This window comes from Histomonas meleagridis (assembly GCF_020186115.1).
Source record: "Histomonas meleagridis strain 2922-C6/04-10x chromosome Unknown contig_68, whole genome shotgun sequence".
In the NCBI taxonomy this organism is placed as follows: Eukaryota; Parabasalia; order Tritrichomonadida; family Dientamoebidae; genus Histomonas; species Histomonas meleagridis.
In genome coordinates this window covers 665,111-682,225 of record NW_027150909.1, presented here as the reverse complement: position 1 = coordinate 682,225, position 17,115 = coordinate 665,111, and the positions used below count along the sequence as shown (strand labels likewise).

The 17,115-nt window shown below is 30.7% G+C and overlaps 4 protein-coding genes across 4 annotated transcripts; all 4 read right to left on the bottom strand.

The window, feature by feature from the left end:
• Positions 1–1,243: 1,243 nt before the first annotated feature.
• On the bottom strand, positions 1,244–2,884 carry GO595_008564 (protein phosphatase 2C; the record flags this gene model as incomplete). The annotated part of the gene is made up of 1 exon (XM_067922152.1): positions 1,244–2,884. One exon carries the CDS (start codon positions 2,882–2,884, stop codon positions 1,244–1,246), a length of 1,641 nt encoding a protein of 546 aa, XP_067771330.1.
• Positions 2,885–3,844: 960 nt separating this feature from the next.
• On the bottom strand, positions 3,845–8,107 carry GO595_008563 (leucine-rich repeat domain-containing protein; the record flags this gene model as incomplete). The annotated part of the gene is made up of 1 exon (XM_067922151.1): positions 3,845–8,107. One exon carries the CDS (start codon positions 8,105–8,107, stop codon positions 3,845–3,847), a length of 4,263 nt encoding a protein of 1,420 aa, XP_067771329.1.
• Positions 8,108–8,502: 395 nt separating this feature from the next.
• On the bottom strand, positions 8,503–9,600 carry GO595_008562 (bromodomain-containing protein 3-like; the record flags this gene model as incomplete). The annotated part of the gene is made up of 1 exon (XM_067922150.1): positions 8,503–9,600. One exon carries the CDS (start codon positions 9,598–9,600, stop codon positions 8,503–8,505), a length of 1,098 nt encoding a protein of 365 aa, XP_067771328.1.
• Positions 9,601–15,958: 6,358 nt separating this feature from the next.
• On the bottom strand, positions 15,959–16,528 carry GO595_008561 (60S ribosomal protein L9; the record flags this gene model as incomplete). Its single annotated transcript, XM_067922149.1, has 1 exon — positions 15,959–16,528. One exon carries the CDS (start codon positions 16,526–16,528, stop codon positions 15,959–15,961), a length of 570 nt encoding a protein of 189 aa, XP_067771327.1.
• Between the last annotated feature and the right edge of the window lie 587 nt (positions 16,529–17,115).

Genomic DNA, 17,115 nt, shown 5'->3' with positions numbered 1-17,115 from the left:
TTACTAATTTTAAAATACATTTTTCTATAAATCTGAAACGCTTAAAATAGTTTCTCTTGGACGATGTACGGAATCAGATATTATTTGATGAAGTCTGTTATAGTCGCTTCTGGCGTCAATTTTCTTAGTCTCGTTTTCATTACAAATTCGCTGAATAACTCCGGCAAAAAAATAGAACATTATATTCCAACAATTAAAATCGTTCTTACCAAGCAATAAAATGTCTGTAGTAGATACAACTTCAATAGTTTTGCATCCAATGACATTTAAAACCAACATTATGGGAAATGTTTCATTATTAACTTGGGATAAAAAATGTTTCGATAATTTCGGACAACATCTAAAAAACCATAGAGGAAACAAAACCATAAAAATACCACCTGCGCGAAAATCTACTTGAGGAACTTTGGTTTGGAAACCAATTTGAAGCCACTTTTCATTTTTTAATGTTTCAGGTGGATCTTCTCCCTTAATTGCAGTGTAGATTTGATTCAGTGCTTGTACATGGATTTTGTCTTCTGGATTAAATTTAAGTTGGGAAACTCTAAAAATGTAATTCCAGATCTTTCTTGCTCGTTCATGACCAGTACCAAATCTGCAACAACCACTATGATAAGGGTGCCTTGGAACATGAATATCTTTTAGCTTCATTCCTTGATCAATAATATATGCTAAAAACTCGATATAACCAAAATTATTTTCATCCATTTCGGAAGGCTTAGGTGGGAAAGAGGTTTCTGTGATTTCTTCTGGTAAAAGAGCACTGGTTAAAGTTGTTTCCCCCATAAATCTGTATAATTACTTAACGGGTCACCAGAAAATAAACTATTCAAAAACTGAGTATGAACGGAAGTAAATATAACTTTTTGTATGGAAAAATTATGTGAAAGCAGATCATAATTTTATAAATTTTATTTTCGGAAAATTCAATGAAAGTTCATTATGTCGCTTGATCAAATATCTCCCAAAACAAACATGTCTTTGCATTGACTAACTGATTATAAACAATTTTTGCAATTGCTAATAATAATAATTTAATCATTTTTGGAAACCAAAGTTGTTATCTAAAGGTTTTCTTATTTCAATTTAAATGCAATCTTCAATTCCTGGAATAGAAAAAATTATTTTTTAATTTCTTAGCTCATTAGTTAAACATGTTAAAATGATTTGGTTCACTAAGTTTAGTTTAATAGGTAAATTTATTTTTATGTTACTATAAAAACCGAATATTCACATCTCATATTTACTCTTCTTCGTCGTTGTGTTTTTCTTCTGCAGACAAAAAAACAACAATTACAGATATGTTATCTTCCGAATTTAGCTCGAATGCATGATCTCTTAACTTTCTAGCTGCTTCTAATGGATCAATTTCAGATGCGATTAGATCCACCGCTTCTTGGTCTGACATAACATCCCAAACTCCGTCACATGCAATAATCAAAAATGCATCTTCACTAGTAATTTGAACTTCCTTAATATGTGGGGTTGGGTTCACACAATCTCCAAGAAAACCATCTCCAAGTGCTCTACTTACTGCCAACATTCCTCCAAGTCTACCTTCTTTAACAATACCACCCTTACTTTGAATATACTCCATTTCTTCAGGCAGATCTGGCTTGTCGTCTATAGTTAATCTAACTGCTTGTCCATTATGAGACAAAACGCAACGACTATCTCCGACATTGGCGACCGTTAAATTCAAACCGTCAATAACCGCTATTGCGGCGGTTGTTCCAAAGTAAACGCACCATGGCTTCATCTCGTTTTGAAGCACCTTAAACGATTCAGTAATTGCGGATGTAAGTGTAGACCCATTACTGACCCTAGATTTAATATAGTTTGGAAGATTTTGTGATACGTATTCAGATGCATCACGACCTCCATGTCCATCAAAAAGCCCAAAGAAAACAGAAGTATCGGTCGGAATTCCAGGAACTACGCAGGAGACATCTTCCATTTGAGGTCTGCGGCCAACAGTTTCTGCACTTCCATATCGAGAATGTTCTGTATTTTGTACAGTTTCATTTGATTCAATCGTTTTGGCTTTTGATTCGTTCTCAACAAACGTGTTAAACAAAGCAGTGCCTTTCACACGCTCTTTTTGACGAGCTTTTCCATCCAACATTTGACGGCCTTTAATTGATTTAAACACATCGAGCTTTGCCCTGAACTGTCTTTGGAATGGCGCACGCGCAATAGTATCGGAGTACTCAAAAACAGTTGTGTTACGTGTTACGATGTCGGAACAAAGAGTTTGGAGATGTTGACCTAAATCAATGTTTTTTAAATATATGTTTGATGTAATAATTTTCTTTATGTCATTAATGCTATCGTTCGAAAGTTTATTTGGCGCTGCTCGAAATGTGCTTAAAATACGGGAATATTGAAGTAAATCGATGATTGATTTGGATGATGAATCATTGATATTACATGACTCCATTAACAAGGAGGTAAGAGAAGGATGCCCAACCGCAGCTGATATTATAATATTTGAGGAATCTTTGAAGTCATTTTGACTTACATCTAATTCTTTTATTGTATCATAATTAATAAGCAAATTTGCAATTGATTTGGCATGATGAGATTTAAGACCGCATTTACGGAATGAAATTTTTGTGAGATATTGAGGAATTGTTAAATGTGGTAATATGATTTCAAGAAAACTAGGGCCGACCTTTTCTCCTGTTATAATAAGAGGAATTTCAGTAGCTGATTCAGGTATTCTTTTAAGTGTTTCCCATATTGACTTGATGATTTTTCCTAATTTTTTCTTTTGTTTTAAGATTTCTGGATTTGTAGTTTTAATAGAAAGTACACTTTCATAAAACATGCGTCCTTGCATGTTAACAATTAGAGATGATGGACAACTTGAATCTTGTCCCATAAACGTGTTGTCAAAAAAAACCGATGATTATTCGCGGTTTTTTTGAATGAATTTTTCTTACATTGCTGACAAATTTCTTTTTATTTGAAAAATTAATGGCATTTTTCGAATAGACGTTAAAAACAAAAAAGAGAAAAATGAAAAAATTGAACAATAATACAAAAAGAAATCAACCTGTAACATATGAAGAAATCAATCAATTAAAAGTAAAGAAAAATGAGCTTATTGAAGAAAAGAAAACATTAAAGACTAAAATCGCACGATTACAAATCCAAAACAAAAAAGGAAATAGAACTGGATACACAGGTCAAAGTTTGGTTGATAGGCTTGAAAAATATAAAAACACACTTGAATTAATAGTTGAAAATCAAAAAAAAGATTTAAAAAAAATCAAAAAAAGTGATAGTGCTGCCTTATGTTTCGAACTCCAAGAAGAAGCAAAACTTGTTTTTCTTGAAAAAATTCGATCAATTGATGAACAGGTTGAAAAGAGGCGTCAATTAAATCAATCAGAGAAAATAATAGAATCTCTTCAAAACGAGTACAGTACGAAAGCAATTAATGCGCAAAAGGAAAAAATTCAATTCCTTGCATCTAAGCTCAAAAAGTGTAATTTAGCAAATCAAAAACTCCAACAGAAAATCAATGATGCCAAAATGGAGAGCTCAAATGAGACAGAAGCTTACGAAATGGAAGTATCCAAACGAGCGCGCTTACTTAAGTATCGAATTGAACAGATGAAAAATGCACGAAAAGCGAATGAGCGCCAATACAACGAAAACATTACAGAACACGAAATGGTAATCCAAGAGCTACGAAAACGGTATGGGCTGCATGACGAGGAGAGTCAATAAGTCACAGATTATTTGTATAATAAAATATATTTAAAGACTTAATCACTTTAACATATAAAAACAAAATAATTTGCCTTAAATTGAGTTTTTATAATGTAACTAATCATTACATTGTTGGCTCGAACTCAGAGAAGCCTCCGGGCTTCGATCTCTTCTTGAGGATAACAATCACAACAACCACAACGATTATGATCACTGCGACTGGCACGCAAACGCCGATTGCAATTTTGGCGCCTGTGGACATTCCCTTTGAACCTTCCGAAGTCGAAGTCGCAGGAGAAGGCGTTGGCTGTGGCGTTGGTTCCTGTGTTGGTTCTTGTGTTGGCTCTTGAGTTGGTTCTTGTGTTGGTTCTTGTGTTGGCTCTTGAGTTGGTTCTTGTGTTGGCTCTTGTGTTGGTTCTTGAGTTGGTTCTTGTGTTGGTTCTTGTGTTGGCTCTTGTGTTGGTTCTTGAGTTGGTTCTTGTGTTGGTTCTTGTGTTGGTTCTTGTGTTGGTTCTTGTGTTGGTTCTTGTGTTGGTTCTTGTGTTGGTTCTTGTGTTGGTTCTTGTGTTGGTTCTTGTGTTGGCTCTTGCGTTGGTTCTTGTGTTGGTTCTTGTGTTGGTTCTTGTGTTGGCTCTTGTGTTGGCTCTTGAGTTGGTTCTTGTGTTGGCTCTTGAGTTGGTTCTTGTGTTGGCTCCTGCGTCGGCTCTTGTGTGGGTTCAGGCGTTGAAGGACACTCCTGATATAATCCAACAGATGCTGTCAAGCCACAGAACGTTTTTTCTTGGTATTCTTCGCTAACGAAAACTTTGTCGGCCATAATATTAGCGAATGCATCTTGGCCAAATTGTGGCTGTGTTTTACCGTAGTAATAAATGCATTGAAGTTGTTGGCAATATAGGAATGCACCTTCACCAATGTATTGGACTCCAGATCCTAATCTTAATGTAACCAAAAGTAGATTACTAATGAATGCATAAATGTGAATCTGTGTTGTAGCATTTGGAATAGTAATTTCGGTAAGGTTATAGCAATAAGAAAACGCACCTCCTTGAATTTCTTTAGTGTTCTGATATAATAAAGCATTTAATAAATAAAAACATGAACTAAATGTTGACATTTCGATTTGTTCTACAGTTGATTTAGAAAGATCGAGATAATAAAGGTTTGCATTAAAGAATGAGAATTGTTCGATCTTATTAAGTTCTGCATGAGCAACATAACTCTTGTTAATTCTGTTTTGTGGATAAGCAATTAAATGATTTAATGATTTGTTATACAAAACACCATCATTTTGATAATTGGAATAATATTTGTTAGCTGGATCAACTTCGATTGCTTCAAGTTTCGATGCCATTTGTGTAATGTTTTCTCCAATCGTTTCAACTGTTGATGGGATATTAAGTTTCTTAAGTTTTTCGCAAAGTTGGAAACAATAATGTCCAATAGTTTTTAATCCTTCATTTAATGTAATCGTTGTTAAGCTCATACATGAACCAAATGCATATCCATCAATGAGAGTAATTGTTGATGGAATATTAATATTAAGTAAAGATGAACACTCCAAAAATGCACTGTTTCCAATGCTTTGTAATCCTTCATTTAATATAACTGTTTGAAGTTTTGTACAATAATAAAATGCTTCAGTTGAAATTGTGTTAACATGAGAACCGAAACTAACAGTCTCTAATCTTGTGCAATGTGAAAATCCATTCGAAGGAATTAGTGTAACGCCATTACCAATAGTAACTGTACCTAAATTTTCACATGTGAAAAATACATAACTGCCCAAACTATCGACTGAATCTGGTAATGTTATTTCTGTTAAACCTGATTGTGTAAATGCGTATTCATAAATTTCTTGAAGAGTATTCGGTAAATTAATTCCTTTGAGACTAGTACAATGTTGAAATGCTCCATCATTAATGAGAGTTAATCCTTCTGAAAGTGTTACATTACTTAATTTGAAACACATTTGGAATGTATATTCATATATTTCAGTAATTGTGTTTGGTATTACAATTTCTATTAAACCACATAAACTAAATGCACCATTTTGAATACTTTTGATGCTTGTGCCAAGATTTATGGTTGGGAAACTACAATTTAAGAATGCATATGAACCAATTTCTTGAATATTACCATTAACATTTACTTCTTTTAGTTCATGACAATGATAAAATGCTTGTGCGGCTATTTTAAGATCGGAATTAATATTAAGTGTCTTAAGTGTGAAACAATATGAAAATGCATAATCATTTATTATTGTTGTAGTGTTTGGTAATGTAATTGATTCAAGTGATGAACAAATTGTAAATGCATTACTACCAATCGTTTGAAGACTTTCACCAAAATCAACTGTTGTTAATGATGTACAATTCATAAATGAAAACATTTCAATCGTAGTAACTTTCTTTAAAACAATAGATTTAAGTGAAGTACATTGTGAAAAGCTTTGATATTTGATCACTTCAATATTTTCTCCTAATTGAACATCTGTTAATGAATAACAATCATAAAATGCATATGATAGAAGTTGTGTAACTCCATTTCCAATTGTAACTGATTTGAGTGATGAACAATATGCACACACGCCATCGCCCATTTGAGTAGTTGCATCTGGAATAGAAATAGATTCCAAAGAAGTACAATTACTAAACACAAGAGTTGAAAGTGATTTAAGTGTTGATGGAAGTGAAATACTCACTAAGTATATACAATTTTCAAATGCATTATTATTAATTGAAGATAATATTGATTCGCTTAAATCAACAGATTTTAATCCAGATTTTGTAAATGCATTAGAATCAATAATTTCAATGTTATTATTAAATTGATATGATTCTAATGAATAACAATCTTGAAATGCATTATTTGGAATTTGTTTAATATTAATTCCACCATTAACTGATTGTAAATGAATTGATGAATAAAATGCATATTGTTTAATTTCAGTAACAGAATCAATGATTGTAAATGTTGTACGTGTATTTCCTAATGGATAGAAATAAATTATTGAATAATTCTTATCATAAATTACACCATCGGAATTATAATTAGCAAAATCTTTATTATTCTCATCAATTACAACAGATTCTAAACTTTGGCATTGATAAAATACGAAAAATTCGATTGTATTAACTGCTGCAGGAATTGTAATTGATTTTAATGATGTACATAATTGGAATGCATTAGAACGAATGATTTGAATTGATTCACTAAGTGTTACTGTTGTCAAATTATAACATCCTTTAAATGTATTAGTTTCAATTGTTGTGATCTTTGTTGAAGCAAAAACTATTTTTTCTAAACTTGTGCAATTAAGGAATGATGAACTTCCAAGTGAAATAACATTCTCTGGAAGTGTCATTTCTTTAAGTGAATGACAATCTGTAAATGCATAATCGCCAATGGTAGTAATCGATGTTGGAAGTGTAATAGGATTCAAACTTATACATTTCTCAAACGCATGGTTTCCAATTGTTATGATGCTGGTTGGAATTTCAAATACAGAAAGTTGAACGCATCCATGGAACATATAATCGTTAATTGTGTCAATGGATTCACCATTAAATTTGACTGTCTGTAAACTTGAGCATGAATCAAATAAATGCGTTCCAATGGTTTCTACACTATTTGGTAGTTCAATAATTGCTAATGAAGAACATCCACTAAATGCATAATCACCAATTGATGTGACTTGAATTGAAATTGTTACACTTGTTAAGTTTGAACATGAACGAAATGTTTCGGATTCAATTTTGGTGACTAATTCTGGAATTGTAATTTGTGATATAGATGAACAACCACTAAAACAGCCACTATCAATCACTGAAACTGTACTTGGAATTGTAATATCGGAAAGTGATGAACATTGGTAAAATGCTTTTGCACCAAATGATGTTACTTCACCTTTAAATGTAATTGACTTAAGCTTATAAAATGATGAAAATGTATCGTCTTCTATGTCTGTGATAACAGAACCTAGTGTGACAATTTCTAAGGAATTTGAGAAATATGACACTATGGTTTTGAGAGGGATATTTTTGGTGTAAACAGTAAGGTTCTTTACGTTCGTGTAAGTAAAGGCATTGCTAGCGAAGCTGGTGACGTTTTCACCAATGATAACTGTCGCTAAATTTGAACAATGATAAAAAGCATGAGAGTTAATATTGGCTACAGAATTTCCAATTTCAACTGACTCTAATAAATCCCAGTATTCAAAGGCATTAACTCCAATTGTTATAACATTTTCCCCAAAGATGATATGCTTTGTAGCATTTTTGTAATCATCATAATCACCTTGAGCTATTGTTTCAACATCATGGATTACCAAGGTGTCATCTGCTGATAATATATTGGATGACAGCAGCAATAAAAGAGAAATCATCCAAAAAAATGAAACAATCAGACGGTTAATTGACAATTGCTGTGCATTCAATTTTCATCACAAAATTGGCAAGCTATATTCGACGATACAAAATAAACGTTTATTGGTGAAATTGGTTCATAACGGTTCGTTTTAAAAATGCTTCATTTAAAATGTCTAATACTCCAAATTTAGAATGCGTGCTGATATCAGAATAAATGTGAAACGCAAAATTTAAATTCTTGTTATAAAGTAATTCTCCAAATTTAATGTTTTTCACCTTTAAGATTCCAAGCACCCAAAAGAAAACATTTATAGGAAATCTTGTAGTTTGTAATCTAAAATTATTTCCTAACAAAGGTATTTAGTGTATATATATATAATATTTACTTAAAATTAAATACAATTTATATTTCTTAAGATTCGTCTGAGTCAGATTCCGAATCCGTTTCTGTTTCGGTTGAAGTTGTTGATGTGTCAGTATTTGTATCTGTTGATGAGTCATCAGTTCCTTCCGTTTCACTCGAGAACGCGCTTGAACTTGGCCTTTTCTCGGCCAGCCTTGCGGTAATTCTCTTCAGCTCTTCGTTTAATATTTCGAGTTGCTTCTCGGCAGGAATTGTTTCAGATTGATACATTCTTCTGACAAGTTGCTCTTTATCTTTCGCAACTTTAATGTACGCTTCAATGTTCCGAAGCGTCGCATTGTCGATTTCCGAAAACGGAATATCGACTTCTCGATCTTTAGGAATTTCAAATTTTTCAGATAGGATCTCAATAACCTTCCCAAGCAGCTCTGGTGGCAATGTATCGATGTATTTGGCCATGTCGTACTTCTCTTTGGTGGTCATTGGCGTATTAAGGAGATCATCAGATGGTTTAACATATCCGTTATCTTCTTTGTTCTCATTTCCTTTGGGATAGCGTGAATAGCGACCGCTCTGCGATTGACGTGGACGGGCAATTGTGGCTTTGGGATGAGGTGGCATTCGAAATATTTGCATAGAACTATGAGATGAGTTAAAACAGGTGTCTGATAAGGAGTATGCATCGTCCATTAGCTGCAGTGCTGCTAGAGCTTCTTCTGGATTCTCTATCTTTTTGTGAAGTTCGAATAATTCGTCAAAAGATGATTTGATTTTGAGCCCAATTTGAGTAAGCCCATGATTAAGAGAATTGAAAGTAATGCAGTTGGACCAAATGAGATCAACATCAGCTTTAAATGAATCAACATTCGGGTACTGTCCTTCATAAATCTTTTTTTCAATTACTGAAACACACATTGGATGCTTAATGATTTCGTAATACCCTGGAACGAGCTCCGATACTGGTTCTAGAAAATGCTGAATACCTTTCTGATTTCTAAGGAATGTTGTTAATTTCAAGCAAAATTTGAGATATGGAGGTAAAGTATTATCTGCAAAAGTAGAACATGTAAATACCAATGGTGGGACAGTGCTGTTATTTCTGTGATATTCCTGTATATTAAACACAAAACGGATTTTTGGCGGCATTCACCAAGAAGGATTAGACGTGAAATGTTATATGAAATTTCGAAATAGTTCTTGTATCAGGTGTACCCCATATTTATTGATATATCGCATAGAATATTTTGAATGTAAACAAATTCTTTGGCCTCTAACAAATTTGGCAGTTTTTTTACATGGAGAAAACATTTTAATTTTGTATCAAAATGAATACAAAAAATTTCATTTCAGAAAACACAATACAAAATTCATATTACGCTTCAGAAATTTGCTCGAAATTGAACACACAAAATGACTTCAAAATAAAATAAAAACTATTTAAACATTTACTAAAATCCTTATTTTAGTATTTTATACTTTATCAGGCGCATTGTCTTCTTTGAAGTCATTTGCGAAAGGATCTTCTTCGACGTTTGACATTGACATTCCCACAGAGAAATTATTTGTTGTTTCTTTATCCATTACAACTTCTTCGGGCTCTTGTTGACTGCTTATATTCTTTTTATTTCTAAAGCGAATTAATAAAATCACAAGCAATGAAACAATAATTAGAACGACGACAACTACGACAACAACCACAACAATAATTGTTGTGTTCTTATTATTGTCATTTGTAGGTTCATTTTGATGTACAAGTGTAAAGAAATATGAATAAAACCCATAATATGATGAATAAACTATTATAGTATAATCATAATAAACAACAACAGTATCAGTGAAAACATATTTCGAATCAATGTTTAAATATGTTTTCGTTTCATGCATAAAATAAGATATAGTTTCTGTTAATGAAATTGACAATGTATAAGTAAATGAAATTGTTAATGATAAATTTGTATCATATGATAGTGATGATGGAAATGTATTTGATTGTGAATATGTATTCGACTGTGTGAATGTTAATGTTGCTGGAAGACATTTATCAATTGTTGTATCTTTAGCAACATCAAAATTATAAAATTTTTCATCTTTATATGTGTTTTGTACCATTACTGTAGTCGAAATATTATAATAAAATACATTTGAGCCAAAATTTGGTTCTTGATTACCATAAAAATATATACATTTAATGTTTGGACATTGATCGAATGCACATTCATTAATACTTGTTACATTTCTTCCAATACTAATTGTTGTCAAATCAGTACAATAACAAAATGCATAATAACTAATTAACGTAGTTGAGTCAGGAATTATTACGTTGTTCAAACGAGAACATACCATAAATGATGATTCACCAATTGTATTAACATTATTCATTATCAGACTGGTTAAATTACCACATGATTGAAATGCTGATATACCAATTGTTAAATCATTTCCTTCAATTATTACTGTGTTTAATTGTGGACATAATTGAAATGAATATTCACCAATGGATGTAACTGATTTAGGAATTGTAATATTTTTCAAATTATTACAAAAAGAAAATGAATATTGTTCAATTTCAATAACATTTTCACTAAAAATTACTGTTTCTAAATTAGATGAATTATAAAATGAATAACTTCCAATTGTTGTAATAGTATTTGGAACATAAAAAATTTTATTTGTTTTTCCTGATGAATAACAAATAATTGTATTTAATGATTTATCATAAAGATTTCCATCATTATCATAATTTTTATAATTCGAATTATTTGATGATACTTGAATAGACTGAAGATTTCCACAATATGAAAATGCTGTATTAGAAATTGATGTAACTGAAGTTGGAATTATTATATTTGTTAACTTATAACATGATTGAAATGCAAAGTTTCCAATAGATTGAACATTATCACCAATCATTACTTCTTCTAAATTATAACAATAACGAAATGCATAATTACCAATGGATGTTATAGCATTATGGATTGTTATCTTTTGTAAGTTTTTACATGATTGAAATGCTGAATTATCAATTATTTCAACTTGTTCAGGGATATCATAAGTTTCCATAATATTTGCTGGTGGATAACAAATGATTTTAGTAATATATTTATCATAAAGAACACCATCATTATCATAATTAGAATATGCCGAATTATCATTTGATACTTGAATAAATTGAAGATTTACACATTCTTGAAAGACATTATTACCAATTGAAGTTATTGATGCTTGTACATAAAAATTAATTAATTTGGTACATGAACGGAATGCATTATCTTGAATTGTGGTAAGATTTCCTTCAATATTTAATGAATCCATAGAAGAACAATTATAAAATGAATATGTACCAATAGAAATAACTTTTTCTGGAATTGTAATTTGTGGTAAACTATAACAATTATAAAACATATAACCGGAAATTGTTGTTATTTGATTTCCTAATGTGATTGTTTCTAATGATGTACATTCATAAAATGCATAACTATTAAGCCGTGTAACTGTGTTTGGTATATTAATACTTTTTAATGATCTACAATAAGAAAATGCAGAATCATATATTGATCCAACGCCATCTTCAATGGTTACTTCTTCTAAACTCGTACAATAACGAAATGAATAAGAACTTATTGTAACAATGTTACTTGGAATGTTAATGCTCTTTAATGATGAACATGAGAAAAATGTATACGTCAAAACATCACTAATTGTACTCGGAATTATGAAATTGGTTAACTTTGGACAATTATAAAAAGCATATGAACCAATTGAAGTAATTTCACTGAGTATATTAACTGTTGTTAAAACTGAAAAATCTTTAAACGCATTAGATGGGATTTCATTAACACTTCCGGTAATATTTACTATGGTAATTATGTCCTTATTTTCTGTCGTAAATTCTGTGTCACTTGTTATAACTAATGTACTCTCTTCGCTTTGAAATGAATGGACAAAAAAGATGGAAATCAACAATGGAATTAAAATATTTTGGTTGTATAGTTTTGAATTTTTACTGGCGCTATAACGATGATATAAAGATGAATGTTTCTTTAGGATATATGTTATATATATAATAAAAATGGTGTTAAAAAATATTAACAAATTTGATTCATGAAATATGTTGTTAAATATTTGAATATGGTTCATAGACTCACGTTTAATTTTAATGATAAAATCATATGAATAGTTTTGCTTTATATTTGAGTAAATATTTTTCCATTTATTATTAGAATTGTTTTGATGATTTAGTTTCAAATCATTTTGACACCAAATTTTTTGAGAGTCCATCATGAAAGAAAACCATAAAGAAGATGTGACGATAATTGCAGTGGGAAGAGAGGATAACATTTGGAGAATTATGTCAAACTGACAAAGTATTGAATACTTTACATATATAATTTGTGTAGTTGTTTTCAATAAACAACAGCAGTTTACAGTTTGGGTTAAATATTGAAAAAGTTTGAAAGCTTTACACAAAAAATTGGACTTTATCGCTAACAGGATGACTCCATCTATCAATTACAAACTATAGTTTTTTTCTTAAATCATTAAGAAAAGTATTTTTATTCATATAAATATCATTTTTGTCATCATATCATTATTGGTTATTATTTACTGGCTCAACCCTGACTCTGTATATTTGTCTTGCAACTAAACCCATTCTAGAGAAAGAGTTGAGAATTCCAATGAAGAAATTGCCAATTGCTTGAGGAAGCTTTTGTAATAAAGAGTAAATCTTTTGGTAAAGCATACCCCAAATCTGCTGGTGGAAGCAATCTGTTGCGTACCTATAGAGAATAAATCCAAACAAGTAAACGAAGGATCTAATGAATACCCAAATCATTGATCTTCGGTATAAAGCAGGCATCATCAAAGTCATTATTTCGAATGTTGCTAATAAGGATTGTGCAAGTGGTGGGTTTGTCAACTTGTTATATAATGATTTAATTTTGTTGGAAAGATTCTGATTTGTGATGATTGGTGCATAAGAAAGAAATTCAATTACTCTATACAATGATGTGATTCCTGTTGTCAATGCCCATGAAAGAGGTGAGCCCACAATATAAAACAATAAGTTCATTGCTATGAAATGAACAGAGTAATTCATGAAAATACGATTAGCTAATGTTTGATTAATTTTTGATGGTGTTCTTAGTTCATTATATATTAAAAATATATGAAGAATTGTGGATGTTGCCAAATAAATATTTGAATAAAATGGATTTTTAAAAGACAAAATTCCAGCAAAAGTTGTGGCAGCTAATGTCGCTAAATGAAGCGTTCCGTATAATAATTGAATAGTGTTCATTAAAATATGTGAAATGACATTTCAAATTGTTCGGCCAAATTTGTGCCAATCGTAAAACCGTTTACGATCAAGTCACCTAATCACTTTGCAAAGTGTGTACTCATCATCATTCATTGCATTGATTTATGAAACATATGTGTTTTAAGTAGAAGCTCAACTAAACAAATTATTTAAAAAAAAATAATCAAATTTTTATTGATTCCTAAAACAAAAAACTTTTCTTTATTAATTTAATCAATAAATTATTGTAAATTATTTATTTCAAAAGTAATAAAAAGCATGTGTTTTTTACAGATGCATTTATGCACCAAACAATGTTAGATAAATGAAAATTTCGAAATATATGAAAGATCTTACGTAAATGATCAAAAATGAGAAATAAATTATTTTTTTAAACTTTATTAAAATCATGAAATATGTAAGCTACATTGGAATATCTTCGGTGTCTTCTTCAGAATCATTAGGCTGTAATTTTAACATTGTTTTTATTGGATTGAACAAAAATATAATTGAAAAAAATGCGCCAAGTATATCAGCATAAAAATATGAGAACATTATTCTTTTTGGATTATCTCTTCCAGTGAAAAATAGAATACTAGAAATCACTGGTAATCCAAAGAACTGTGAAATTAAGTTCAATAAAGATGCTCTATTACCAAGTTCCATTACTTGAAGGATAGAACAAGCCACTAATTGAAATGTTGCTAATGGACACAAATATGTTGTTGGAGGAATCATTAGTTCCAAATAATCTAAAAAAGTTTCGTCTTTTGTCCAAAATTTCGACATTATTCTTGGAATGAATGAAAATAATGTTCCTAAAATAATAGTCCAAATTTCACTAATAAGAAGAAAGTAAATTGTAATTCTTTTCATTCTTTTTCCATTTTTACATCCATAAGCATATGAAGCTGTTGACATATAACCATGTGAAATTGCTTTAGGTAATGAAGAAATAATATGGAACACTCTCATTACTACATGAAATGAAGCCATAATTTCAATTCGAACATCATGTGATTTGGGACAAAGTGATAAATATTTTTGAATTAATGCTGATGGTAAGATATCGGATATATGACTAATGAATGCTGAAATTCCTGTTGAAAATGCTGATTTTGTTTCGATATCAAATCTATCATAAAAATTAAAATGTTTAAAATCAAGTAAATTTTGTCTATATAATATGATTCCTAAAATCAAAGCAATTATTCCTTCAGCAATAATAAAAGATAAATTTATCCCCCATATACCAGAATGAAATATCATCAATATCAATGGTTCAAATGCACAAACAGCAAGAACACATGATATAAATCTTGAAAATCCATATAGAAGTGATTTACCTTTTGCTAAGAATATACTACATAAAAGAACAAAAATAGAATGAGGTAAAAACCCAGTACATTGAGGAATAATATAAATATAACCTGCTTCTCTTAATTTTATGTTCATCCCAAAAAAACTCATTACAGGACTTGTTAAAGGAAGGATTAAAATTGGGATAATGAATGATAGAATAACACATATAACTATAAAATCCATAATCACTTTTGGTATTACATCTGTTGATTGAGTTCCATAAAGATAAGGTATTCTTGAAGTAATTGATGTTTGAACCATAGATGTAAGTCCGAAAATAATATTTTGGAGTACAAATACTGACCCTACAACGCTTAAACCAAATTTACCAAAAACATGCTCAATTATTTTAGTATTAAGTGCACCAATACCAGCTGTTCCTGACTTAGACATGAGTGGTCCAAGAGACATCAGGAAAATACTTACAAGTGGTGAGTAACCTCCAAGTTGATGTTCAGTATGCTTTTTTCCATTTATCTTATGTTTACTTGAAAGCGATGATAAATCATCATTGGAACTCGATTCTTTCATTAGTGATATGTTAATTTAATTTGCTATTTTTAATGGATGATGAAATACACAAATTTTGTGAATGTTTCTGTAAATTCGATGTAATCGGTGGGAAAACCTTAAAAATTGATAATTTCTTTTATTTCATAATAAAATTAATTTTAATCATCATATTTATCGAACGTTCAATTCCACTCTTAAAAGTTAGAACATTTTAAAACATTTAATAATTATCTTTAATGATAAATCTTTTACATTTGTAAATGTTTAATCATTTTATTTATTATAAGAAGAATAAAAGTAATTTTTAATTCAAAAGCAGGCGCTTCTTTTTTACTCAACGATGTGTGTCTTTTCAGAGATGTAGATACCATCGAGGAACTTACGAAGATCTTTGTTGTGGATGTGTGTATGTTGATGGATTTGTGCGCAAACTAATGAAACCTTGTCAATATCATTGCCTTCAATCCAGATTTCTTCCTTTTGGTTAGGGCTGTCCATGATCTTAACACCTTCTGGAGCAATGACTGATTTCTTTTCACGTTGACCCATGAAGTGAGTAAAGCTGAAAGAATCTTTGTTGTCACCAATGGAATGCTTGATTGGGAAGTGAGCTGTAACAAATCTCATCTTGTAGCGATATCCTTTTGTAACACCAGTTACCATATTTTTGATATGGCCAAAAAGTGTTCCAATACGTGCAACAAGTTTGCGGTTTCCAAACCAGCAACGAGCCAAAACAGTTTTCTCCTCAGCATTGTATTCAATATCAAGTTTGAGATGAGAAAGATCACGAACAAGTGTTCCGCGTGGACCTGTAACAGTAACAACACCTGATTTGATGGTAATTGTAACATCTTCCTCAATTTTAAGATGATCTTGATGGAGAACTGGACGAGGCATCTATCCCAAAGGGGAACGGCCATAACCGCCCCCATAATTCACTTGGTGTGTTTGAAAACAAGAAAAATAACGATAGATTTTATTTGAGTGAAAAATAATCGTTCATAAAAATTAAAACACAAATACTTTCATAAAATCAGCGAAAACACAATTTGTTTGATACCAGATTCCCATTTTCTCATAATTATGTAATTTGTATGTTGATTTATTCAGCATTTACAACACAAAAGAAAGAACAAAATTTATATCTTCATTATTTAAATGTATCACAAAAAAATGAAAAAGATTTAGACACAGAAAATCTAAAAATCATTGATATGTTTAGTAATTATTTAATTAAAAAAGAAATACAAGGACCTTTTATTCTTTTAGATAAAATGATTGAACAAAAATTAGTCAAATTACAAATTACCAAAAAACTTCATACAAAAGCGGTAAGCCTGTGAAAATGGAAATAATAAAGATCCATTTAAAAAATATTTTTTAGATAATTATGAAGAACTTTCTAAGAACAATTGGGAGCTTCATAAGAAAAATGTAAAGGAAGGACATAGTCCAAATGAAATTGTGAAAATAATTCGAAACGA